The sequence below is a fragment of the Lygodium microphyllum genome, chromosome 19 (genome assembly GCF_053477565.2).
Source record: "Lygodium microphyllum isolate KBCC chromosome 19, Lygodium_microphyllum_v1.1.10, whole genome shotgun sequence".
NCBI lineage: Eukaryota > Viridiplantae > Streptophyta > Polypodiopsida > Schizaeales > Lygodiaceae > Lygodium > Lygodium microphyllum.
In genome coordinates this window covers 1,953,241-1,980,471 of record NC_141153.1, presented here as the reverse complement: position 1 = coordinate 1,980,471, position 27,231 = coordinate 1,953,241, and the positions used below count along the sequence as shown (strand labels likewise).

General features: G+C 40.1%; 1 protein-coding gene across 2 annotated transcripts in view; it reads right to left on the bottom strand.

The window, feature by feature from the left end:
- Positions 1 to 13,432, bottom strand: part of LOC148019486 (glycoside hydrolase family 2 protein) — a 96,767-nt gene extending 83,335 nt beyond the window's left edge. For both annotated transcript variants that reach the window (XM_087700973.1, XM_087700972.1), the window contains exon 1: positions 12,985 to 13,432. In XM_087700973.1, coding sequence (XP_087557099.1) covers positions 12,985 to 13,148 — 164 coding nt within the window. In that variant the 5' untranslated portion in view covers positions 13,149 to 13,432. The remainder of the gene's footprint in view (positions 1 to 12,984) is intronic.
- Between the last annotated feature and the right edge of the window lie 13,799 nt (positions 13,433 to 27,231).

Genomic DNA, 27,231 nt, shown 5'->3' with positions numbered 1-27,231 from the left:
GCCATCTGCTTCCGTTCATGCAAGAAAGAGGAGCTGTGAGTTGCTCAACTTAGCTAAGCTTTGTTGGTATCATCGAGTCCACTACTTGCAGCCACCAAACTGCCTCTTGTGCCTCCAAGTGCCTCCACTTGCAGCACTGTTGCCTGGTAGTGAGCCACTAGCACCCAGTCCACCACTCCACCTTGCACTGCCTCTACAACACCCACCTTGTAGAAAGCGTCACCCTATGCTGCCTATCAGTAGCGCCAATTGCGCCTAGCACTGCTACCTCCCGTCTTGCCAGAGCTGCTCAGCTCCGCCTAGCAGACATCGCCTAGCATCCTGTCCTGTGATATAGCCTATGCACACTGCTGCCTCCATCTCACTAGTGTTGCACCCCAACGCCGCCACCATCTACTCTTTGCCTGACCCACCACTCTGGTCGCTACCACCTACCTCTTGCAAGCGTTGCCTTTTTCTATGCCACTCCTCTGCCCATTGCTTGCTGTCTAGGCCGCCTCCAGCCATACCTGCTACCTAGCTGCCACCTCCTGCTCCCACCACTAGTGCAACCACCTGCACCTCTAGCCGCCTGGTTGGTGTGAAGTGCCGCCAACCTATACCAACTCCACCATTGCCACCCGAGGTTTGTGCATGCATCTTAAGGCACCCGGCATTTGGGTCATTTGCCTAAGTTGGCATTCTATGCATGTCTCAACACCCAAAGTGCCAACATTGCACAATTTCCTTACAATTTGTGCAAGAATTTAGGGCTTTTTGGTCTAGATGCTCTAGCGCACATCCCAAGGCAAATTCCAACTACTGTTCACTATTGGCACACATCCCGAGGTGACGTTTCTGCAAAAATTCAAGCTGTAAGGTATAAATTTCTTCAATTTCTTGAAGTTTTGTAAAGAAATTTGGGGCTTTTACTTGACACGCATTCCAAGGTAGGAAATAGACAGGACAGTAGCATTTAATTGTTGTTACAGTCTAATTGAGCAGAAAATTTTGAAAATTTCAGTAAATTTTGGTGAGACTGCATTAAGCTACTGCAAATTGTACTTTTGTAGGCACATATTTCAAGGCAAGTGTGGTACAACAATGCATTGGTGTTATTTGTGGGTTGAGTGCTGATTTGTGTGATGTTCGACACACCTTGGCATTTCTGTGACAATTTGGTACTTCTATCGTAATCCCATCAAGATTTTTGATACTCCAAGGAGTACACTCTATACTTCAGTTATGAAGTATTTGGCTACTAATTTTTGTCCATCATTAACAACATGGCACGTTAGGGACATAATGATCATAGTAGCATCCTTGGTATCCTCATATAGCAAGACAAACTTGATGGCATGAACTACCCATTGTGGAGTTTTATGGTCTGCAACCTTCTTGTGGCAAAGGACTCGTGAAACTGTCAAACGTGATTTGTAGTGACCAAGAGGCCTTGCACCTCGGATACGTAAGCGTAACGCTTGAGGACAAGTTGCCAGTGTTGTTATTACTGTGTTTCTGCCCCTCCTCCTCCTCCTCCTACCGAGAATCAAAGAAAGTGGGACTTGAAGAATGCACATGCACTTTCTTTGATTGCCTTAGTAGTGAAAAGGGCAATTATTCCACACATTCGGTCTTGTAGAACCTTAAAATCAGCTTGGGATGTACTTGAGTGCATGTTTGTAGCACGTAATGAGACGAAGATATCCTATCTCCGCAAAGAGTTGGCCAATGTGAAGATGGATGAGAGTAGTAACATGACAGATCACCTTACACACAGGATTTGCATGAGCGTTTGCTCAATGTTGATGAGGTCATTCAGGATGTTGAATTGGTAAATATCACACTGAACTCTCTTCCTAAGTCATATCTTGGTTTCCACACCTCTTTGATGTTGTCTTTGAGGGGGGACAACAGCCCCTTACATTTGTGGAGTTGGAAGGCCTCTTGCTACAAGAGGAACAAGCTCAAAAGAATGTTGCACTGCGTTCAGGTGATATGGCTATACTTTCCAAGTTCAAAGGCAAAGGAAAAGTTAGGCAAAATGCAAAAAATCAGCAAAAGGGTGATGTTGAACAACCATCAAATAAGAAATGTCTCTTGCTGCAAGAGGAACAAACTCGGAAGAATGTTGCATTGCGTTCAAGTAATGTGGCTATGCCTGCCAAGTTCAAAGAAAAAGGAAAAGTCAGGCAAAATGCAAAAAATCAGCAAAAGGGTGATGCTAGACAGCCATCAAATAAGATTTTCCAAGACAAAGAAAAGTCTAAAAAGAAGTGCAAGAAGCTCGGTCACTATATTAATGAATGAGTAAGAGATTAGCCAAAGAGGACTCTAGTTTGGTTGTCCAGGAAACATTAGCCAGCACATCTACTAATAGTGATGCTTCAGTCAACTTTGTGGAGAACTATGCACTTCTCACATGCAACTATGATTTTTCGATGGCTGATTCAGTACCTAGTGTCTTTGTATTTAAAAGTAGTAACACTAGGGACTAGAGTTAGTTAGCTTAACTCTAGTTAGTTGGTGAAGGGCTGGTTAGGTCAACTCAGGTTGTACCTTCACTCTATCTCTTGAGTTCAGCAAGTACACTCTACTCTCGTGCTTTAGCTCACTCACTGTCACTGTCACTGTCTCATTTCTCTCTCCTCCATAGCTAACCTGATTTCTCACAAGTAAGCCACAAACCGTTTGATAATGAGCCGCCCTCCAAACATACCAAGGTTGAGGTGACAAACTAAGCATGCAATAGCTCAATCAGGGACTAAGAGGAAAGGAGATAGTAAGAAAGAGCGGTTGTGTTATTTAATTTGTAGACAACATTCTTCTCACAACCCTAGCACACCACCTCTTTTGTCTACCACCACGAATCCAAAAAGGGTCAGCATCATAGTCAACATCAAGCCCTAGGCTCATCAACAAGAGGTGAAAGCCAAGAGTGGGCACATAGAGGACTTTTGACATAAAAGTATACTGCCATGCCCATTAGGAATGACCCGGTACCTCTCCATACCATGAACAAAAAACAAAGAACTATCTCCACAATCTATTCTCATGTTGTGGGAACTATCAACACCGCATCCTCAAATGGAGATATCTTCAACACCTCCAAATGGAGAAACATTGCTGAAGTTAGAGTAGCCGCTACTTTTGAAGGCTCAAAATCCTTCTTTGGTGTCTCCTTCTTGACTTCCTTGTCCTTATTCACACAATTCTTCTTCCAATGGTCTATCTTGCCACACTTGTGGTGAGTGGAATCCTCCTTGGATTTGTTACGCTTCTCTCCTTGCCCCCCTTCTTCATGTTTGTTTTGGCCTATCAAAGCCTCTAAAATCCCCTTTGGTGAAGACTGTAGCTTGAAACACTCCTAATCACCATGGGCACTAACTCTTCACATGTGATGGTATCACAACCTTTATAAAGTGATTAAAGAAGAATAAAATTTATTGTACTAAGAGGGTAGTTGTGAAATTGACGGCCATATCTTCAGAAGAGATCAACTTCCTTGAATTGAAATTCTCTGGTCGCAAAAACTGTTGAAGCTTGATGATGTGATCTTTCATGGATGCAGTCTTGGTGGGATCCATTGTCTACATCCATATCTCCATAGACATGGGCGTCATTTGATTGTAGAACTGCTCAAGTTGCAACCATATCTGATGTGCATCCATCACATGCTTGACAAAGGTGATGAGTGCCGGTGTGCAAAAGAAAAAGACGAATGAGTGGATGCATGCATTCAAATTGTCCTAATGCACTTGGGCCTTCTCCACATTAGCTTTCTCAAAAGTAGGGAGAGATTGTTGGGTATTTTACTCACGCCTTACTTACGCCCACGCTCATATGGGAGTGTCGGTGATCAGTAGGACACTGGGGCACTTTTTACTCTCGGTAGGAGAGGTTTTTTCCCCCAGACTTATGGTCTTATTATCGTATGTACTTATGTGCTTATGTTACACACATTTAGGCACTTAGTGTGTGTCGGGTGTGAACCCCCCCCCTACAACCCTAAGGTTTAAGGGTTGTACTTTGTACTTTCAGATACACTCATTCAGTCTATTCTCTTGGGTATCGTGCTTCAACTCTGTCTCTCTCACTCTCACACTGTCTACTGAATCTGGCTGTATCTCGATCCTCTGCTCTCACATTTGGTATCAGAGTTGTCCTCAGTCAGCAGCCAGGAGTCCCCGCCAGTCTTGCCCCCGAGTAGCCAGCTCCAGACCTGCCCAGTACTACCCTGCGCGCAGCTCACAATCAACGCGCAACACTGCCCTGTCCCAGCGCGCCACCAGCAGGAGCCGTCAACATCCCAGACGCGTCGCGTCAGCTGCAGGTGCTGACGTTTGTCAGCGCAGTCAGTTCGCCTGCAGTCGCCCGTCAGACCTCGCCCGTCAGCACAGTCGCTCGTCAGACCTCGCCCGTCAGCAGTCAACCACGTCAGCAGCTGCCCGTCAGACATCGCCCAGCCCGCCAGTCCGGACGTAGTCTTCGTCAGGACGACGCCCGTTTGACCATCGTCACCCGCCTGCCCGCCTGTCTACTTCCACGTCAGCAGCTCGGGACGTGCGTCTGCTCTTCACGCCGCCTGCCCTGTCCACGCGCAGCTCGCCTGCCCATCGCGACTGGTCAGCCCGCCAGACGACCACGTAAGGTGCAATTTTAAACAATTTTTTTTAAATTTCAGCCCAAGACCAATTCTGGAAGCGGAGGGTCACACGCGGCAACACAGAACCAGTGCAGGGAAAAATTTCATGCAAATTTTTAGACAGGATCGTCAGACATTTTGGGGCTTTTGTGTATTTGGAGGACAGATGCATTTAAACTGCTGATACAGTCACAGAACCACTATTTTTGACAGAAATTTTGGCAAAAATTTTGGGGATTTATTCATAACAGTGTTGCATTGCACTGTTTGCACCTTGGGAAGCGTGCAGTAAAAGACAGTTTTCTGACAGAGTACGCCCTTGCACATCAATTGCAGAAACGTATTTGCTGCAATTTCTGGAAATTTGCAGATTTCCAGTTCGTACTGCTTTGACATTGCTCATTTTGTCTTTGGAAATTTGTCATCATGGCAAATCAGGGAGGTGATGTTTTTACGTATGTATCCAAGGAGGACAGACTGGACGGAAACAACTATTCCCTTTGGTCATTTATGATGAAAAATGTATTAGTGGCCAAGAATTTATGGGATTATGTCAGTGGAGAGGAAACTCGGCCGGGAGTTGTAGCTCCCGCTACTCCTCCTCCCCATGGCGCACGTGGACAACGGGGACCTCAGCCCGCTCCACCTCAACCACTTCCTCCAAGAACTGCAGCTCAAAAAGCTTGGGATACCCGTGATGCACAGGCCTTGTCGCTGATTGCTCTGGCAGTTCAACAGTCCATCATACCTCATATCCGTTCGGCATCTTCTTCACGAGATGCATGGTTGACTTTGGAGCATATGTTTGCAGGAAAAAATGAGACACGGATCTCTTTCTTGAAGAAAGAGTTGGAAACTCTGAAGATGCATGAAGGTGATTCTATGCAGGATCACTTAAACAAGATTCAGGACTTGAGGGAGCAGCTCATGAATGTAGATGAGTATTTTTCGGATGCACAGTTGATATCCACCACCTTGAATTCCCTACCTCCTTCGTACTTGTCTTTTCATACTGCATTGAACCTCACAATGAGGATTGCTGAGCACCCACTCACTTTTATTCAGCTGGTTAGCTTGCTTCTAGAGGAGGAGCAAACACGGAAAAATAGTGGTGTGGATGCTATAGTCTCTGAGCACGCTTTTGTGGCAAGACAAAAAGGCAAGAACAGCAAGGTGAAAAATGCTCCACAGAGTTCTGGCACTTCGGGCACATCGCAGAATCAGTCACAAGGGGGGACGCAAGCAAAGAAAGGAAAATGTCATTATTGTAAGAAGCCCGGCCACTATATCACTGAGTGCAAAAAGCGCATTGCCAAAGAGAAGAAAAAGGAGTCAGGAACGTCTGTTTCTACTACTCCTTCCACTGCTAGTGAGTCCGCGTCCTTTGTTGTGGACCGGGACTATTGTTTTTACACTTGCAGTTATGATATCTCTTGGGCCGATAGAGCACTTAGCTCTACAGAGGATGTTGACACTTGGTTCTTTGACAGTGGTGCTTCTAGACATATCACATCTCGCAGAGATTTGTTTGCTTCAATTAGTGCACCTCCCGTTGGGAAATCGGTACAGTGTGCCAATAATGCATCATACCCTGTTCGTGGAATTGGGGAGATTCAGCTCACAGCCATTGATGGCTCTATTCTCCGCCTGCAGGATGCTTTGTTTGTGCCTGGAATAAAGAAGAATTTGCTTTCTATTTCTTCTTTGACACGTTGTGGTATGCAGGTCACTTTTGATGATGACCGTTGCATGGTTCGAGAAAAAGAATGCATGACATTGGTCTTGACAGGATCTTTGTGTCATGGTTTATATGAGTTGGATGCTCTTTCAGTAAATCAGTCAGCATACTTGACATCCACTCTTACTCCTGCTATGATACAGGCGGAGTTATGGCATGCTCGTTTAGGGCATGTAAACTTTGGCAGCTTGATGCTTTTACAGCGTACTCAGATGCTGGATGGCTTACCTCTCTTGGAGAGACCTCCTAAGCACTTATGCGAGGGATGCATTTTGGGGAAAATGCATCGTTTCTCATTTCCTCGTGATGTTGCTTTCAAGGCAACAACCAGATTGGAGTTGGTGCATTCAGATGTTTGTGGGCCTATGCAGACCATGTCATTGGGTGGTTGTTATTATTTTGTGACATTCATTGATGACTTCACACGTTTTTGTTGGGTCTATTGTTTGAAAAAGAAATCAGAAGTGTATGATGCATTTTTGGCTTTCAGTGCACTTGTTGAAAACCAATCTGGATGCCACATTAAGACTCTCCGTTCGGACCGGGGGGGGAATACATGTCCTCTATGCTGAATTCTTTTTTGCAGCAGAAGGGCATAGTACATCAGTATACTACAGCTTATACTCCACAGCAGAATGGGGTAGCAGAGAGGAAAAATCGGTCACTCATGGAGATGGCCAGATGTATGCTGAAGGCAAAGAGCTTGCCTCATAGTTTTTGGATGGAAGCAGTCATGTGTGCTTGCCATATTTTGAACAGATGCCCTACCAAAGCCTTGAAGACCATCACACCATTTGAGGCTTGGAACAGCCGTAAACCTTCTGTTGGTCACTTTCGTACCTTTGGGTGTCTTGCCTATGCCCATATTCCACAGGTACTTAGAAGAAAATTGGACAACAAGGCTGTTAAGTGCATTTTTATGGGATATAGCAATGAGAGCAAAGGCTACAGACTCTATGATCCCGTTACTAAGAAGGTTTTTGTCAGCAGGGATGTTGTTTTTGATGAAAAATCAGAATTATCCTTGGCTGGTTTGGACACATATCAGGCTGCCCGTGATGTTTTTGAAGGGCTGCTGCCCATTACTTTTGGTGATTCAGCTGGAGGTTCACAAAATGAACCTAATGTTCAGCCAGCTGCTCCTATGGAAAGTGCAGAAATTCAGCCATTGGCTGATCGAAATACTCAGCATAATGCTGAAACAGAAATTCAGCAAGAGCTTGCACACAGCCAGGATGCTAGACAGCTACCTAGATGGTATGCAAGATAGTCCTTTGGATGCACCCATGGCTGGTCGTACTAAAAGGCAAACTCGTTTGCATGATTCAGCACATACTATGGAGTTTATTATGGCAGCAAGTACTTTTGATAATGAAGAGCCTGAATGTTATGAGGATGCACAACACAGTGTGCATTGGAAGGCAGCCATGCAAGCTGAATTAGATTCTATTACTAAGAATCACACTTGGGATTTGGTGTCCTTGCCATTTGGGAAGAAAGCCATTGGAACAAAATGGGTCTACAAATTGAAAAGAAAAGCAGATGGATCCATTGATAAATACAAGGCACGGCTGGTAGCTAAAGGCTACGCACAGAAAAAGGGCATTGATTATGAGGAGACATTTGCTCCTACTTCCCGTATGACGACCATCAGGTCTATGATTGCTTTGGCTGCACATTATGGTTGGACAGTTCATCAGCTAGATATCAAGACTGCATTTTTGCATGGGGAACTTCAGGAGGAAGTTTATGTACAGCAGCCCATTGGTTTTGCAGTTGAAGGCTCAGAACATTTGGTATGCAAACTCAAAAAGGCACTATATGGTTTAAAACAAGCTCCTAGAGCTTGGTATGAAAAGATAGATGCTTTCTTGCTTGATCAGGGGTTTCTAAACAGTTCATCTGAGTCTACCCTTTACGTATGTAAAGAAGGGGGATCTATGCTGATTTTATGTCTTTATGTTGATGACCTTTTGCTCACTGGAACACATGCTGATCAGATTTCAGCATTCAAACAAAATTTGCAGCAAACTTTTGACATGTCTGACTTGGGAGTTTTGCATTACTACTTGGGCATCCAGTTCATATATACTGCTCGAGGTATTGGGTTATCACAGTCAAGGTATATTGGGTAGCTTCTTGAGAAGTTTGGCTTACAGGATTGCAAGCCAGTTTGTACTCCCATGGAACCTGGACTGAAACTGTCATTACATGATGACAGTGATTTGTTTGATATACATACATATGCTCCTGCAGTTGGATGCCTTATCTATCTATGCAATACTAGGCCGGACATGCAGTTTGCAGTTTCAGCCTTGAGCAGGTATATGCATCAGCCACGTATGTCACATTGGCAAGCTGTCAAGCGTGTTTTCCGCTACTTGCAGGGTACTCGTTCTCTTGGGTTGCTTTATGCCAAGGGGGGACCACTGCATTTACATGCTTACAGTGATTCTGATTGGGCTGGTGATTATGATACACGTCACTCTACTAGTGGCAATTGTTTCTTTCTTGGCACTTCTTACATTTCTTGGCTTAGCAAGAAACAATCCACTGTTGCCACATCGTCATGTGAAGCTGAATACAAGGCAGCTTTCACCACCACAGTTGAATGCGTATGGCTTAGAGGCTTGCTAGCTAATCTGGATGTATCTGTTACTGAGCCTACTCCTTTGTTCACTGACAGTAAGAGTGCCATTGCAGTGGCACGGAACCCCGTGTTTCATGCTCGCACGAAACACATTGAGATTCACTATCACTTTGTCAGAGAGAGGCTACATGCAGGTGATATCAGCCTTGTCTATTGTCCTACCACCCGTAATGTGGCAGACATCTTCACCAAAGCTCTTCCTCGTGACAAATTTGAAGCATTTCGCGATGCTTTAAATTTGATATCCTTTGGTGGCGGATGATCCTTGTACTCTTGATCACTCTTCACTCCAGGGGGGTTTGTTGGGTATTTTACTCACGCCTTACTTACGCCTACGCTCATATGGGAGTATCGGTGATCAGTAGGACACTGGGGCACTTTTTACTCTCGGTAGGAGAGGTTTTTTCCCCCAGACTTATGGTCTTATTATCGTATGTACTTATGTGCTTATGTTACACACATTTAGGCACTTAGTGTGTGTCGGGTGTGAACACCCCCCTACAACCCTAAGGTTTAAGGGTTGTACTTTGTACTTTCAAATACACTCATTCAGTCTATTCTCTTGGGTGTCGTGCTTCAACTCTGTCTCTCTCACTCTCACACTGTCTACTGAATCTGGCTGTATCTCAATCCTCTGCTCTCACAGAGATTTGGGGTCCTTGGCCATTGGATAATTGATATTCTCAGTCACCAACTCTGCAAGATCATGTGCCTTTGGAATGGCCTTCATCATCACCTCGCAAATGCTGAAGCTGTCTCCATTGAGCTTTTGATCTTGGGTAGGCACTGGGGACCTTATGGTCCATCAGCGCCTGAAAATCCATGTCTGAATTGGTAGACATCCTTCTCTTGGCTTGAAAATACTTCACAGGTCATCCCACATTTTCAGTTTGGCATCTTGCTTGCAACCTGGGTCCCCTATTTTGGTGGCTTATGACTGCTTCATACACTCATCTTTCCACTTAAACCTGCTACCAATCCTGCATGGGTCTCCTATGCTGATGCTTTTAACCATATAGGCTGACATCTTGCTGTCCCAACTTGACATTTTCACATTTTGGCTAATGTTTTGACTACAGGTGCTGATGTCTTGGCTGCATATGTTGACAACTTGATTGACATAATGTTTTGTGCTTGAAAGAGGCTCTTCCATGTTTCATCAAAGATAAACATGACCTTTGTGCACTATTAATCCTAATCTCTGTCTTACTTTGCATTTTCATTGTGTGTGATTAAATTGTGACTTCTTGAATTGTTGAACTCTATTTGGGCTCTTTTGGCCACTCGGTTGCCCTAAGTATCTTTCTTTGCATTAACTTTCCTCATTTCTAACTTCACTTTTCTCTCCTTATGTGCTAACAAAAAGGATAAGCTCCAAGGTCCTGGTTTTCAATAGATGACCTCCATGCTGCAAGACAAATGAGTCTACTCCCAAGTTACAAAGAAGCAAAATTGCCCATACAAGCTGGTAAAAGGCTAAAGAAGAGGAAAAACGAGATCATTCTTGTTGTAGCAAATGTGAGAGAGCTATGAGCAACCATGGCTAACCTATTTTCAGCCATTGCAACCAACCACGAGTGAGTTTTGAGAAGGCGATGCAAATTCGAACCTTCCACAACTGGGCGATTGCATCCAGGTACAAGGTGACAACCGATTTGGATATCTCAGCTATAGGCGACAACATTTAATGCTGTTGTGGCAGGGCAGTAACTGCATTTGACTCATTTTCATTCATTCTTCGTGACAAAACTCTGAATAGAAGCGTACCAAAAATTGGAAGCTCCAAGACTTGGATTTTTCAGGGCTGAAGGTGAAATTCAGCTAAATTCAGGTGGAGGACTAGCCAACCATTGAATTTGGGGCATTTCCATCGTCTATGAAGTGGATGAAGGCCAATTAAGTGCCCAAATCAAGGGGCAAATCAGATTGAAGACTTGTTGGTCACTTTGGACAGCAAGGGGAGTTTGGATTGCGAAGGAGATCAGGAGGATCCCATTGTAAATCAACTTCTTCAATAAAGCTAAAGAAATACTGAAAGGGGCGCCAATTTTGGGACCAATCAGGTGCGCATTGTCCAAGATCAGTAGGTAAATTTGTATTTTCAGATTTGCATTTATTGTTTGCTGCTGTAATTAAGTTGTAATCAGGGATTTACCACCCATCCATGGAAGGAAGGCTGGTTTCAGCAAGGGTCAGTGAGATTCTTCATTCTGGCCTGACTCTGAATCCGATTCCATTAGGCAACCAAGGCTGCATTGATGGTGGTAATGGGGCATCCTAGGCTCCCTCATATCTTTGGTGGGGTGATTCCCTGAGTGAAGCTTTCTACATGCACTGAATTATCTAGCAGTTTTAAGACCCGGAAGCCAATGTGCCTTCAGGTCAATGATGGGAGATACAACAGTGAGCTAGCTTTTCTCCTTGTTGGTCCTTAGATGGGAGGACCCCTTTGGCAGGATGGCTGAAGGTAGGGAATCTATGGTCATGGTGTGCCTTTGCATCTCTATTCATGGCAAGCAAAAATATTCAATTAATTCTACTCTCTGTGATCAAGGTTTGAGTATGATCAACATTGACACCAGTGTCTTCTCTAAGGCACCTTAGCATTGGCTTGACCAACCAAGGCTTGGGTATCCATGGCTCGATCTGTTCTCATTGATGTATGTACTACGATGTTAATGGTTTTCTAGTGCCTATTGTCATATAGGAAATGGTGGACATTTAGGCAATCTTCTTAGAGTGGCTGCATTCTGAGCCATACATCATTGTATATTTCATTGTACAAATCACCCATGATCTGAGAGAGGAGGTTAGCTTTATGGATACAATGGGTTCAGGCACTCTTTAGTAGGCACTTTATTGTGCACTTCAGCAGGTTGTATGTGGGCACATCTAGGTGGCCATCGGGCAGCTGCATTCACACTAACCAACTTGCTGCCCTATGCTGTCCCAATGTTGCCTGTATATAGGGTCCCACTCCTCCTGTTCACACCTAACATTGTCTAGCATCCTTGAAGGGAGGAAGACTGGAAGTACTATGGCTGGTCACTGAGTACTGGCTTCCCTGGTGATATTGTATGCTTTCTCGTGCTTTCATCTATGGATTCCATTGCCCATTCATGAGTTCTCTTTGAATTCATTGTTTTTTTGGTTTGCTGTCCATTGCCTTCATGTTTGTGCTTTGTGTTTATTGTTTTTGCTTCCATTGTGCCCTCTCACACTGCACACCACCACACCATCAATGTTGGACTACTCAACAGCCCATAAGGCATGCTGTGAGCTTTCATAGACACCCCATGACACATGTAAAATAGTTCATGTGCCCCAGGTTAAATCATCACCTTTTCACACATGTATAGCACAAAGATTGCCTTCAATAAGGATAAGAGACCCTGATATGAACGTGCATAATCAGGTTGTTATGCTAGGTTTACAGCATCAGCTTACTATCCACCCTCGAATCATAGGACTGATCCTCATACTCCTGCAGACATGTAGGATTTAACCATATCCTCACATACCAATCATGGGCATCACTGTAGAGAGGTGTAGTTCGCAGCCATTGAATTCATCTGTCAATAACTACTGATTAAGATGACTTCCAAGTCACAGGTTAGTCCTGGAGTGATAGCCTAGTGGTTAGGAATCCTGGATTGATCAAATTTAATATAAATCATAATACCCGTTTTTACTATCCACTTCTGAGTGCACCTGCGAAAATCACTAGACTGAATCCATGATATACTGCACCGCCACATCATCATGCTTGTTAGAAATTCAAGGTTAAGATGGAACAAGAGTTGTACTATGTTTTGATATGGTCCTTAGTGATGATAATTCCTGAGGTCAGTTGTAAAAATCTTTTGTTCTCTTAGAACAAAAACAAAAGAGTGTGAGCAGAACACACATGGAGGTCTCATCTAAACCAAAGATGAATTGCGCAGTGGGAAATACTCAGAAGCAAGGACGTACGTTCCAGGGACAAGGGCCTTCATCCAGGGTAGCATTGGGGCTGAGGAGAGAGGAGGGGTATGGGAGGTCGTGAGTTCGATCCCCGTCCAGCGCACGTCACTCGCCCGGGCAGCAAGCCACCCTGATCCATTACTGGAATCCAGCTTCATGAACCTGCGCCCCATTGCTAGCACTCTCTCAGTAACAATAGGGGATGAAGTGGACGAGGAGGAAGATATGCTACATATATCCCATTTGATCCTTTCTCTGTGCTAGTGCTTTGATGATGATCATCATCATTACGGTGGCTCCGAAGGAAGAAGAAGCTGATCATTATTCTTGGTGGATATAATCATCCTGTTTTCCTTTGCATCATGGTATTGCAGCCCAGCAGCCACCCGTGAGCTTGTCAGCTTTCACCTCTCTCTCTCTCTCTCTGTGTACGAAAATCTCTTTCTATATAGGCGTACTGGTGGTGAACCTACATAAGTTACTGTAAGTGAATCTGACAAGGTGACGTTTACCACAAGGGCCTTCCATATAAGAAAGGGTTGAAGAAAAGATGCACAAGAGACAATGAAGTTGATTAAGAAGTTTCAAGATGTGGATATCTATATTATTGTTTTATTTTTTAAAAATCATGAATCTTCATGAAAAGATCCCTCTATTGCATAGTCAATTCCTAGTCTAAAACATACATTTGCATCTATGAATGTGGTTGCATATAGGTTCAAACTAATGAAAAGTGGTGAGAAAGAAAGAGACTAGAGAAAGGGAAGTGGTGAGTAATACATCAAATGCATTACAATCATGAGTATGCACACATAATTGAAGGTTTCTTCAATATTTTTTTAAATAAAACTCATGTTTTCTATACAAGAGAATTGCTCACCATCCTCAACGATTACAGAGGCCTTCCTAATGGCAAGCTAACTATTAAATATGTTCAATATCCCACTTTCGTATGGTGCCACCAATGATCCATGGACGTCAAAGTCCTAAGGCCCAAGTTATGAGGAGGAGCCATTTGTAAACTTGCATATTGGTTGGGTTTCACTTCTATGCCAAATGAGGTTCACGCGACCAGATGGTAAAAAGGTGACTTATGTGGGCTTAGCCTATGGGTTAGATGGAGCAATTAAGCTAGTAGCGACTCAAGGCACATTGTGAGTTACAAGATGTGGGAATTATCAAGGATCGTTTTTCCGATCCTACAATTTGTCCTACTTTTGGAGGCAACACCTTTGACCCAAAGGTAAATAAAATATCCCTTGGTTGACTAGCAAAGGTTAATAATATCCACCTTTGCAGGCTATAAAAAGGAGGCTCTCTTAACCATAATCATCTATTCACCAAATCAAAGTTCATCCTACAAGCTTTAGGCTCTTCACCTAGAATCTATCTAAATCACCATCTAAACCTCATTATGGAAGTGTAGAAATGGACAAAGCCAACATTATATTAGTCTATAAAGAAATATCAATTCTTCTCTAATTTGATGTCTACTCTTTGTTCTTTGCTTAGATTTTTTTAGTTGCACCATGTAACTTTAGACCAAGTAGGGTAAGGTAGCTTAAGCCATTAAACACAACATAAACTAGTTGAATTTCAATAACGCCTTACTAAAAGGCAAGGCATTTCTACATATGACAAAGACAAAGAGAGAAATGGTGAAAGGTAAAGAGAGAAATGAAAAGAGAGAGAGGGAGACAAAAACATGGCCAGACATGAAAAGGGACGATGGAAAGGAGGAGATAGATTAAATAGACCTACAAAGAGGATTGATATGAGATTAAGGGTGGTTACATATATGGCAGGGGACTACCCACCAATACATGAAAGCACTAATGAAAATTTTGATTTTACATTGCAAGCATAGCCCCCTTTACACACAAGGCTAAGCCCACATGGACTTTCTTGGTTGACTTTACTATATTTCTTGTCCATTGTTTCTATTTTTGTAGGCAAGGGTGCTTCCTTGCTCATAAGTTGTGCATGCACTTTTTGCTAGGGCCCTAGATAAATTCCACTAAGTAACAAAGACTTAAAATATGCATTGGCCAATAGTTATTGTGTAAAGGCTATTGGACACAAGCCCACCTGCCATTCAACTATTAAAAATTTGTCTACTACATGGTGTGTAAGCGTAGTGGATAAGGTGACTGCCCACCATGGGGACCTGTATATCATAAGATGGCCATCCTTTTCTGTGGGTATGCTAGTGCGTAACCAACCTCAAGAACCTTTTTCTTGGTTTGAGCTTTTGAATGGTCTCAAAAGAATCAAAGTGAAAATCACATAACAGGGCAAGCTTTGTGTGTGTGTGAGAGCACACACACACACATGCATGCATAGAACATTAGTTTTCTTAATCTACCATTGATGAGTATAAATCAATCAAGTTTTGGTTTATCTTATATAATATAGTTTTAGATTACCAATGTGCTTAATCTAATATCTAGTCATTACTTGCTCTCCTTTTAAGAGCTCACAAACAAGACCTAATAGGCTAATACCAAGCCTTTAGTTTTGTGATTGCAAGCATATATACCACTAGTTCCTATTTGTTATGCTAACACATAGGCCTTTATACTAGTGGCCATTGCTACCATCTACACCATGTCTCGCACTTCCATGTTCATTTTCACCATCTATCAAAATCACACTCCATGATGGAATGGTTTAACTCAATTATCATAGCCACTTGAACCAACCTCTGATTTAACAAGCTTGAACATGATGCTTATTATATATTTTGTGAGAACCACATAAGCTTATTCTATCATGCTTGAGAATAAGTGTATCTTTAGGAAATCGAATTCATATGCACTCAAATATGTCTCATTACATTATTACGTGTACCAAGTAGCCTAGGGATTCTATGTCCCATTAAGTGACTAACACAAATCCCCGTGAACCTTCTACATTTGCTATCAAGTGGCATAGCTGTGTGTGTTGTGTGTGTAGAGAGAGTAAGATAGATAGAGACACATACACATAGGTATATAGCTATATGAGTTTATAATATCTTAGTTATGTAGTTCTAAGTTGATAACTAAAGTCCTAGAACTTGTACAAGATTGAACTTGCAAGAAAGGTTTAGATGCATAAGTCAAAAAAGTATTCATACAAAGGTGTACATAAATAAAAAGAGATAGATGAGATGTCACATTGGGTACCAACCATCCCCATCATCATCTAGATGTCATATTTTACATCTAAAATGAAAGTGAAAAGTACTAATGGCTCTCCTTTTCCCTTTAGTCTTTTCTCTCATCATCCTCCAAAATATATTGCATCAATTTGTAAAAGTTAGAGCAATGAAATAAGGTTTATAAAAGGTGTGGACATCATTTTAAATATTACAATATAAATCAAATAACTGTCAAGAAGTGAAATGAGAGAGAAGAAAGTAGATAGAGAAGGCTATAAAAGAGAGAGAAAGACTAGAAGGAGAAATAGACATCTAGGAAGAAGAGAGAGAAAGAGAAGGCAGTCATGGAAGCTATGTGCAACGAGTTAAAGATGAAAGAGACTCAAATTATTACTCAATGGTGAAAAAAAATTAAGTCTCTTACATCTTTTATACTTAGCCAATGTAGTTGGTATTTTTCTTATTTTTTCCAAACAAAAATACTAATATCTACTTATCTTTTCACTCTTTATATTCTATCCCCACCTAAAGTTTTTGCCCTAAAAAGGCAAACAAGGGACTTATTACAATGGCTTAAATTGTGGAGATGACAAAGTACTACTCTGTTTTAGTATTACAAGGATATAAAGAATATTGGGAAATTTAAAAGAACTGATTGAAATCAAAGCTCTAAGAGTAAGCCTCTCATATATACATCATTCAAAAATCCTCAAGTTGAAAGTTTGGCTACCAAATCTTCTTGAAAGTACTCTTGCAAATAGTAGATACCTTATTACCTATTATTAACCCTAATGGACTAAATCTAGAATAACTTTGTATAAGATGCTCCAAATGAAGTGTGCTATATATCAAAATGAATCTCTTTCCATGTACTTTTAGCCTATATAAATTGCATTTTGTTGCCATGAAGCTCAATTATAGATAAAAACTTACATGCCCACATTCTAGAAAGAGAATTAGCTACAATATTATCCTTGCCCCTAGTATGACTGATATCAAAATTCTAATTTTGCAAGGTAGCCGCCATCTATGTTGCTTAGGAGTGAGATTAGACTATGAAAGAAAGTACTTGAGAACCCTATGATTACTTTTCACTTTGAACTAGCTACCATACAGATAGTGGTGCCCTTTCTTGATTGCATGAAGAATAGCCATTATTTCTTGGTCATAGAAATTCATTTCCATCTCCTTTTTTGTGAGCTTGTGACTTTCAAAGGCAATGACTCCATGCTCTCACAAATCCTCATGATGGTCCCCTTGAGTATTCTCAACTATAGAGTCCCTAATTTGTTGTTGTAGGTCCTCATTTGCCTTGCTTTTATCCTTGTTGCCTACCATTTTTAAGTGCTATCCACTAGATGTGCACTCAGTAAAATGGCTATAACTTTTGACTCTAATGTCCAAAGGGTGAAATTTTTGGTTCAAAACAAAGTTAAGGATGCCCAATTCAAAATGATCTATCAGAATAATTCTTTGTGACTATTAAAAATAATCATGCACCTTGTGAAAGCCAACATGTATACCTTGTTTAAGGCTTGTAAACCCTACGAAAATCTCTATGGGACCTATAAGTACTTAGTACAACCCTGTGGGATTTGTATCCCATGTTGAGTTCCTCTTCATCAATTTCCGTGTTCCTTCCTAAAAAGCACTTGATAATACTAACGTGCTTTTACAAGTCTAGGTAAGTTCTAACTAATTGTGATCCATATCTTAGGTACTAGCTTGATTATCTCCGTTTAGCCATCCATCATGACTACGGTTTATAGCCACAACCTTGATTTGTTGTGGGATGGTTGGTTCTTGAACGGGCTTAGGGTTAACTTTTACTTGTGCTTCAGCATCGTGTTGAGTTTCGTCAGCAACATCGGCGACCACTTCCTCATGTTGGGGAGGTCTCTAAGCGTGACCTCGCTCAGCATCTTGACATCTCTTGGGAATCATGAAAGAAGTTTGATGGGTTTGGGTAGCGCTCCCGTGTAAGGGTGGAGAGAGAAAGAGAAAGAGAGGGTCGGTTGATTGCAGTAGAGCTTCGTCACGTCAGCAACATTAGCAGAGAGACTTTTGCATGGGTCATTGTGTGTCTGTGTGTCTTCTGATGTGACGCTCTACCCTTGTTTATATAGTAATCAAGGGGGAGTAAAGAGAGGGCATCTGCTTTTTGGCGTTTTTGATGACATCATCGATGACAAAGATTTTCATTTATTTCCGCCCTACAACTTGTTTGGATCATAACTTCGTCGTATGAGCTCCAAGTATAGTTATTCGGGTACTCAAAATGATTGGAACACATATGGTCGACAAGCTAACGTCGGTAGAATTGCGAAAATCTGTAAAAATAGACGAAAATAACAATTTTTGTAAATCACGTTATTTTTATCCATCTTTTGTCTTGGATGACTTATTCCCTTCAAAATAAGTCACTGTATATATTTGGATCCATCTAAAGTGAAAATTAAGTCATCTAAACATGATACTAGAGATTTCAGACTATTCTAGTAAGCCAATCCTGCTTCCTGTAAATCCTGTAGAGATTCTGCCATTCTTTTTTCCATGTGTGGATGTGCAACATAAATCAATTTTCTTTGGAATGTATACGCACATTGTTTATTAAAATAAACTAAGTAATGGGGGCATTACAAATAGTGGAGTTAGTTGTGAGAAATTGTTGAAGCCTACTAAATTAGTCTGAGCATCATTACTAATGGGATTTTTGTAAGTATGGAGAGCTTTAACTTTTGAATTGGTGATATGAAGGCGAGGTTGTTTACTTTTTATATTGAGTATTTAGTAGGATGAAATAGGATTTGAGACTATATTTTCTTTTGCCTTTTGAGATGGTAAAAGAATAGGGAAAATTTTTATGTTTTCAAGTGCTTTATGAGAAGCAACAATTTGTGTAGAGCTAGATGATGTATCTAAAATTCATGATAAATAGATAGAGTAAGGGATTCTAGTTTTTATTTGGTTTTCTTATAGACAAATACATTGGTTTTCGAAGTAGCCATTTGTTTAAAGGGAAAAAAAGAGATCCGACTTCATTATCCATTACTTCATTTGCTAATAATGCATGCATTGTTTTCTTTAATTTTCCTAAAAGAATAATATTTTTTTTTAAATTTGAAAAGATCAAGGGTCTCTATGTCTTTTTGGTTTCTTGCACGTTTATTTGCTAACAATGGGTACATTAGTTTAGTTCATTTACAAAAAAATGTAATTGAGTTTTTTTATTTTTATTTATATTCTTTATTCTTTATTTTTAAGCATTAATCTTAACATATACCCAACTATCATTTTCACTTTCAACTTTTCAACCACTACCTTTGTCTCACATACCCCTTACACCCTCATCTTATATCCACCTATCGTAACGGAGCCTTCATCCTTGGATAGATTCTTACATTTTCTTGTAGGCATTGAGTTTGTTGAGGGAGAACATACCTATACCAAGTATTTTCTCCTAACATTAGCTACTATGATATAATCCTCTAGCATGCCTCAAGCTAAAAATATCCTACATTTGAATTATCACCTTCTTCGATAATCGATTGTCATCTTTTTAGGATTGAAGGGAGGATGCCTTGCAATCTCATGGCCCTATATCTACAAGGTGCTAGCTTTTCACAAACAACCCACTTGACTTCATAAGAATCTCACCCTTGCTTTTTACAAGAGGCTCATTTCTAAAGAAATCAACCTTTATGAATGCGAGAAGCTTGGGAGAAGCTACCTAATGTGGACTATGACCTTCTTTTTGTTGCTCAATGAAGGTGAGGATCCCCAATAGAAAATGAGAGAAATAAAGTTAAAGTAGGAGGATTTATTCAAGATGATCTCAATCTAAAGCCCACACCAATCAATGAAACAAGGAAAGAAGTTAAGGCGGTCATGGAACTAAATGCTTCATATAATTCTATGGTGAGAGCCATTATAGGTATGGAGAGTAGCTTGGTTAGTGCCTCAATTGGGGGAGACAAGGTCCCACAAGATGTGGACATTGATTATCATGTCGACAGTGTGAGGGAGGTCTTCCATTAACAGTAATGAATTGTTCTTTCTTCATCATGAGGAGAAATCGTTTGGATTCTGAGAGTAGGTGACAGCTTGTCCAAGTTGGCAATTGTCCATGAATTTCCCCTTGTCTCAAATACCTTGCCCCTTGAATACTTTGCTTCACAACTTAAATATATTTATGGCACAATAGTATTCCTTGAGGATGCAGTGGAGTCAACAGAACACGCAATGGTTAGCTTCCATGAGTTTGACATTGTGCAAGCCAATTTAGTGAATCCCAACCAAGTACTTGTAGTGGATATGCACCACTAGTCATCTAGCCCCAAGTCTAGTGTGGACTTGACAAAAGCCTCTAAGGTTGCTATCAATGATGAGTAAGTAGACAAATGCTTATTATTTTCTACCTTTTGTTTTAATCTCTACATTATTTTGTGCCAACTTCTTATAGGCTATTCTAGACATTGATGAGTTTGCAAGTCATTAGAAAAGTTAGGGTAGTTTTGATAAAGATGTGTCAATAGTCTTCCACTAGCTAAATCCCAAGTAATGATATTATCATTGTATATGCCTCATTCAACCTTGAACTATGCACCTCAGTGATCATTTTGAAGGCCTTGTTAAAGGTGATATTAGCCTTTTGGCTAGCTACATGTCTTTTTGGATGATTATCACCTGCCTAACATGATTTGCACAAAAATAGGCATCTCAAAGAGCCCAACAAGATAAGATTCTAATGTGTTTTGGATAGCCTTTGGTTCCATGCCCTACATGCAAAATTGGTATACATATGGCCAAAGGATTTCCTTCATAGTACGATCAAAGGTTGCATTTTGTATCAAGAGGTAGGTACTCTTTAGGTATATGCGGATCAATGGATGCCTTTTATATCAAGAGATAGGTGTCCTTTTAGTATTTGTGGATATCTTTGTAAGTTTTCATGTGGTAATACTCCATCCTCTTTATCATTTTCCCAAGCACCCATCTTGCCGAACCTTGTCATGTTATTAGGGCTTGCACTTCTTGATGTTGAGATTGTGACTATTGGTTCCTGCACTTCTTGAGGTTGAGATTGTGACTATTGGTTCTAGCACTTCTTGAGGTTGAGATTGTGACTATTGGGTTGGGTTTGATTGTGGAGTAAGAGCAAGAGGTACGGAGTGTTGGGCCACCTCAGATTGAGGAGCTCTTAATTTGGTAGCATGATGAGGATGGAGTACCCTAGGGGTAGCTTAGGGAATTGCATGGGCCACTTGCCATCCCCGTGATTCTCGTTGTAATGGTTGCACTTGTCACATGGCTCACTTGTATTCTCCTTTAAATCTCCACATTTACTGACACCATTTCCCTTCTAACCACCATCATTACACATCATTAATAGGAGCATGGTCCTCATTTGCACACTCCTCATTATTGTGGTTGTTTCAAGCTTTCCTCTTCTTGGATTGTTTGCTCATCTTTTGAAATTTGAATAATTTTCTCTTTTATGAGCTCTTTGTAAAGCCTTCAAGGCTTGGGTGGGACTGTTTTTTGAACTTTGATCATGAGGTGGGGATAGGGGTGTTGGTTGAGAAAGTGATGCTTAAGCTTGTGGGCTAAGAAGGTATGAAATTCCTTGCCTAGCCATGGTATAGTAGAGAATGATTGGTGTGGTAGTAAATATTGGTGCATGGTTTTCTTAGTGCGAGCTATGAGGTGGATGAGAGGAGTAGAGCAAAAGAGAGAGCAAGAGAAGTGTGATATATTCACTAGGATATGCTTAGCCACCTATCTCTATTACATGCCTGAATTTCCTGCTTAAGGGATTTAGTTGGTGGTGGCCTTTACATTCTCCACTATGATTAACCAATAAAAGGTTCATCAATAAAACCAATTGAAATTTTCTATAAGATATCTACTTTTTATGTGACCACCTCCATGGCACATATTTTTAAAATATGTACTAGGAGTATAATAGTATGACTTCTCCATACCTTAGATATGCCACATCTCCAAAGATCCATTCTTCACTAAGAAATGTGGTTCATGAGTGTACAATATGGGCATAAAAAATAGGAGACATTAATATTAGAATTGTAAAGGTAAAATTATTTAAATAAAATATAAGTCCTAGAAAGTGAAGTTTAAGAAGTACCATGTAGTGCGTGACATTAGTTTCTCTCCATACTTTGACAATTGATCGTATAAAATTATAGACTATTTTATGGGATTCCACTTGATTTGAAGAAGTTGTTGCTGTTTCAAGCATTATACACACCAACTTACCAAAAGAATGTTTAACTTTTGCATGAGCATGCTTAATAGTTTGATCTATTTCCAAATCTATACCACATTCACTTAAACCTTTCCAAAGCTCCCAATTAACTTTGATGACTTGTTAGTCATTTTTCTAAGAACCTCTCTGCCTTTATCCAGTCCATTGATATCTTTTAGGATACATCATGAGTTGGCCCTAAATCTATTTCTCCTTTTGAATCTTAACTTGTCTCCACGCAATCCTAAGGAATTTAATAACTCATAAATTTTCTCAATAGTTACTTGGTGCTTGGAGTGAGGTTTCATTGTGTATGCATAAGAGTATGCAACTTCATAAGCTTATGTGCTCAAGATAATGAATAGTGCAAAAATGGACTTTCTCAATATCAATTAGAAATATATATTTCGAGTTCTTGTCAAGACATAATCTATGTGGTAGTGCTTTTCTATGCAAGAGGCAAGTGCTCATCATTCCATGCAACACCTTTTAGGCCCTTTGAATACTTATTTGTTTCATATAAAAAGGATAAGGTAGTGATGCTAATATCTTAGTGTCATAATTTAAAATACACTTGAGTATTTGAAGATTGCTACCCAAGTGCTAATCGACATTGAATTTTCTAACTCTTCTATATAAAATTTCTCACCACTTATTCACCTAAAAATGATGTTGAGATATTGAAATCATTGAAGCATCAAAGAGAGAAACTCATCTCTCTCCTTAATCACTTTTGTTGCTGCTAGGCACAAATTTCTTTTTTTAGGTAAACACTAAATGAAGAAACAATGCAAATGTCATTAACATTTCCCGTTGCACATTTAATCAATGTGAAGTGTGTAAAATGTAATATTGGTTTGGAGGCATTGTTATGTAAACTACAATATAAAATGGTTATTTCAATATGTAATATAATTGGGTAAACATATGTTTTTTCTATGATAAATGAAAAATATTACTTTTTGGAATAAAACTTAATCTAGCCTCGTAATGTGGAATGTTTGGGAGAGTGATGGACTCATGTAACTACTCTAGTGTATCCCATCTTAAAGGGTAAAAAGGGAGGTCACCATGGTGAAAAGAATGGGAGATTTTCTACTTTTTTGGAATATGGGAAAGTTAAGGGACAAAAAAACATGAAACAATGACCAAGGAAAGGGGATAATGATTAATCCAAGGTTAATATTCCTTACAAGGCCCTTTTTGGAGTTAATATTTCCCTTCATACAACTCTTTCTTCCTCTATCTACCTTTATCACATCTAACTATCTCATGGTAGAGGGAGAGGCCATTGCATTGGAATCAAGTTATTAGCCTTGATGTCCTCCTTATTGAGGTGATGCTATCATGGTGGCCTCAACCCTTTAGATCAACTCTAGGTCCCTCCCTAAGCTAATCTCTACTATTCCACTCCTTCCTTGAGCTTCTCCCCTCCCTCATGCATAAGAGCGCTCTCTCTCTCTCTCTCTCTCTCTCTCTCTCTCTCTCTCTCTCTCTCTCTCTCTCTCTCTCTCTCTCTCTCTCTCTCTCTCTCTCTCTCTCTCTCTCTCTCTCTCTCTCTCTCTCTCTCTCTCTCTCTCAGTCATTTTGAGCCTCGATTAAGAATAGTGTGCAGTCAAACTCTTGAATAAATTTAGTCCATCAAGCATTTCTTCCTTTCAAATCCTTTTGGGCAGTAAACCATTTGATACTCTCTTGATTAAATACTACCTCACATGTAGCACCATACAAATAATGGTGCCATTTTTTCAACGCATAGAAAATTGTGTAGAGCTCACGTTCATAAGTAGAATAATTCTGATGAACCTTATCTAGCTTTTTACTTTCAAAATCCATAGGTCTACCCTCTTGGAGTAGTAAGCTCCAATGGCCATGCCACTAGCATTAGTTTCCACCACAAACGGTTTGTGTGAATCCAGTATAACTAGGATTGGAGTAGTAGTAATAGCTACTATAAGTTTACTAAAATTGGGTTGTTGTTCCTCACCCCAAGAGAAAGTGTGACCTTAAGCTTTCAATTGGTTTGTCATAAGAACATCTATCTTAGCATAATTTTTTATAAACTTACGATAAAATCCACTAAACCAAGGTTGTAACTCCTCTAGATTTGTAGGATGAGCCATTGCAAGAGATAGTTTGGACATTTTCTGGATCAATTCTAATACCTTGTTTAGAAATGATATGGCAAAGCTAGTGGACTTTTGTCTTTAAAAATTCACATTTACTTTCCTTAGCATAAAGTTTGTGCTTCCTAAGTAACTCAAAGACTAAGTGAAGATTCCCAATGTTCTTCTTCAAAATTTGACTATAAATAAGAATATCATCAACGAAACCAACAACAAATTTTAAAGATATGCATGTAAGACATCATCCATAAGGGTCATGTATGTGGTAGGAGCATTAGTTAGACCAAAGACATAACTAGAAACTCATGATGGCCAAAACTTATTCGAAAGGCAGTGTTAGATACATCCTTTGTGTGTATAACATTTTTGCTAAGCAATTGGTGCATCTTAGTATGTACATATGATAGAGAATGAGAAGCAAATTTTGTAAGAGAATGTTGTGGTGAGGAATTTTCTTTTATAGAGAGAGAGAGAGAGAGAGAGAGAGAGAGAGAGAGAGAGAGAGAGAGAGAGAGAGAGAGAGAGAGAGAGAGAGAGAGAGAGAGAGAACATGTACTTAATTTATCATTAGATTCTAGGTAAAGAAATATCCACAACATCATTAATAGAAGACAAAGACTCATGCAAAGAAACAAAGGAAGATAATGCATAACAAAAATAGACATCTTCTATTTCATTATGTTTGGCCAAATAGTGAAATTCAGTTATACATACAAGAGGAGATGAAGGAACATTCTTCTCACCTTGTAACAAAACATACACACTGTTATCCTCACCTTGTAGCAAAACATTCTTCAGTTATACATACAAGAGGAGATGAAGAAACATTCTTCTCACCTTGTAACAAAACATACACACCATTATCCTCAAATGCAATAGTATTATGATGATAACAATGCTTTAGTGAGTCACCCAAATTGTATAACCATTCTTGGCCCAACACCACATTTGTCCTAGTCATGTTCATAACTTGCAAATTTATTTTTATAGTATGCCCTTGAGGCTTGCACTTCTAATGCAACAGCACTGACTTTTGTATCCTACACATCCTTGTCATCCCCATTCATGAGAGAGACACCATAAGTATGAGTACTACATATTTGGGGCACACGTAGCTTCTTACCAATTTATAGTTAATGAAGTTATGAGTTGACCCATCATCTATGAGAATACAGACTTGCTCGTAGTTCATTGATCATACCATGCATACAAACCAAGTCGTGTAGACCAAACTTGGGTTGCCATGGTGTAGTAGTCAATCAACACTCATGCTCATTAGTTTAATGACTAAATTGTATAGTCAAATATCTAGAATAAGCTTCCAAAGGAAGCATTTGCACATTGTGCATTGCTTTTTCTTTGTTCTTGTTCTTATGAAGCTCGTTGCGTTTGAGTTTTGGAAAATATTTTTAGCATGAGGGCCTAAGAAATTGAAGCATCACTTCTCCTTACGCACTATCATAAGCTCTTTGCTTAAGAGTGGCCCTCTAGCCCCTTTAGACTTCTTACTATTCTCTTCTTTGAATGTAGCATTGAGCTTTCTCTTCCCTACTAATGCCAATGCAGTTTTTGAATGTTTAGATGCATATGTAGATTTTTTTCTATCTAACATATCATAAAAAATATATGCACTCTTGATGGCTTCTTCTAGTATTTTACGAGATTGAGTTTTAATCTTGGCCTTGTACTCATTGTCCAAGCCTCAAATGAATCCTATAACCTTTTGAAAATCATAAGCCATCAAGTTTGAGAATGATTTCTCTATATTTGGAGATGTATTAAGACCCTCCATTTGACACTTATTCCATGTAGTCCAATTTCGATAATTTTCATTCTTAGGAAGAAATTCCTTTTGGAACATTTCTTCAAACAAGTGTGAGGCTTGCCTCAAGGGCTCTAATAGAATTTGGTGTTCGACTTAAGTAATGCAAGCCATTCCACTTTTGTAAAAAAGTATTGACTACATCCTTATTATGATCTCAATCCTCTCCTTGAAACAAAAGTGGCTTTGTGCTCTTTAACATATTATTAATATCATGTGTTCTAAGAGAGTTAGAGGCCTCAGTGCCTTGAGGTAGCCATGTTGATGGAGTAGCTCTAGGAGCAATCCCATCTTCAAGAGGAATACCCAAGAGGCTTAAATCTTGTTGTTGTACTAATTACTTTAAAAACTTTGAGATCTATGTAACATTTATAGTGAAAGCAGCCAAATTTTTCTTTATGCTATTATGCAAGCCACTAAAGTACAAAATTCTCCCTTGTTCATTAGTTCAAATGCATCTAAATCTTTCATGGTTTCATCCTTGTGTATGTTTATAGGCTCATCATGTTGTGAATGTGAAGATGAGGATATGGTGTGATGCTTGAAATTGAGAGAAAGAAATTACCACCACTTATCCTTAACATCTTCATAGTGAAACAATTCACAAAGCTACAAGAGCAATGTGGGAGAACTCTAGAGGCATTATATGCTAAGGGATAGTTGAATGGTCCTTAAAAATCTCTTTATCTCCTCCCAAGTAGTCTTTTGAAAAGTTTCTTTCTTACTTGGAGCAACTCCAAGGCTCAACTTGATGGTTAGTTACCTTGCAGTTAAGCATGCTTGGGTGTAGATAATAGTGGGATGGGTTACCTCTTGAGAAAACTTGTCTTCAAGCAAACGCTTCCACCTCACATGCAATCAACAATGCCAATGAAGCTTTGTAGCCTCATTTTCCAAGTAT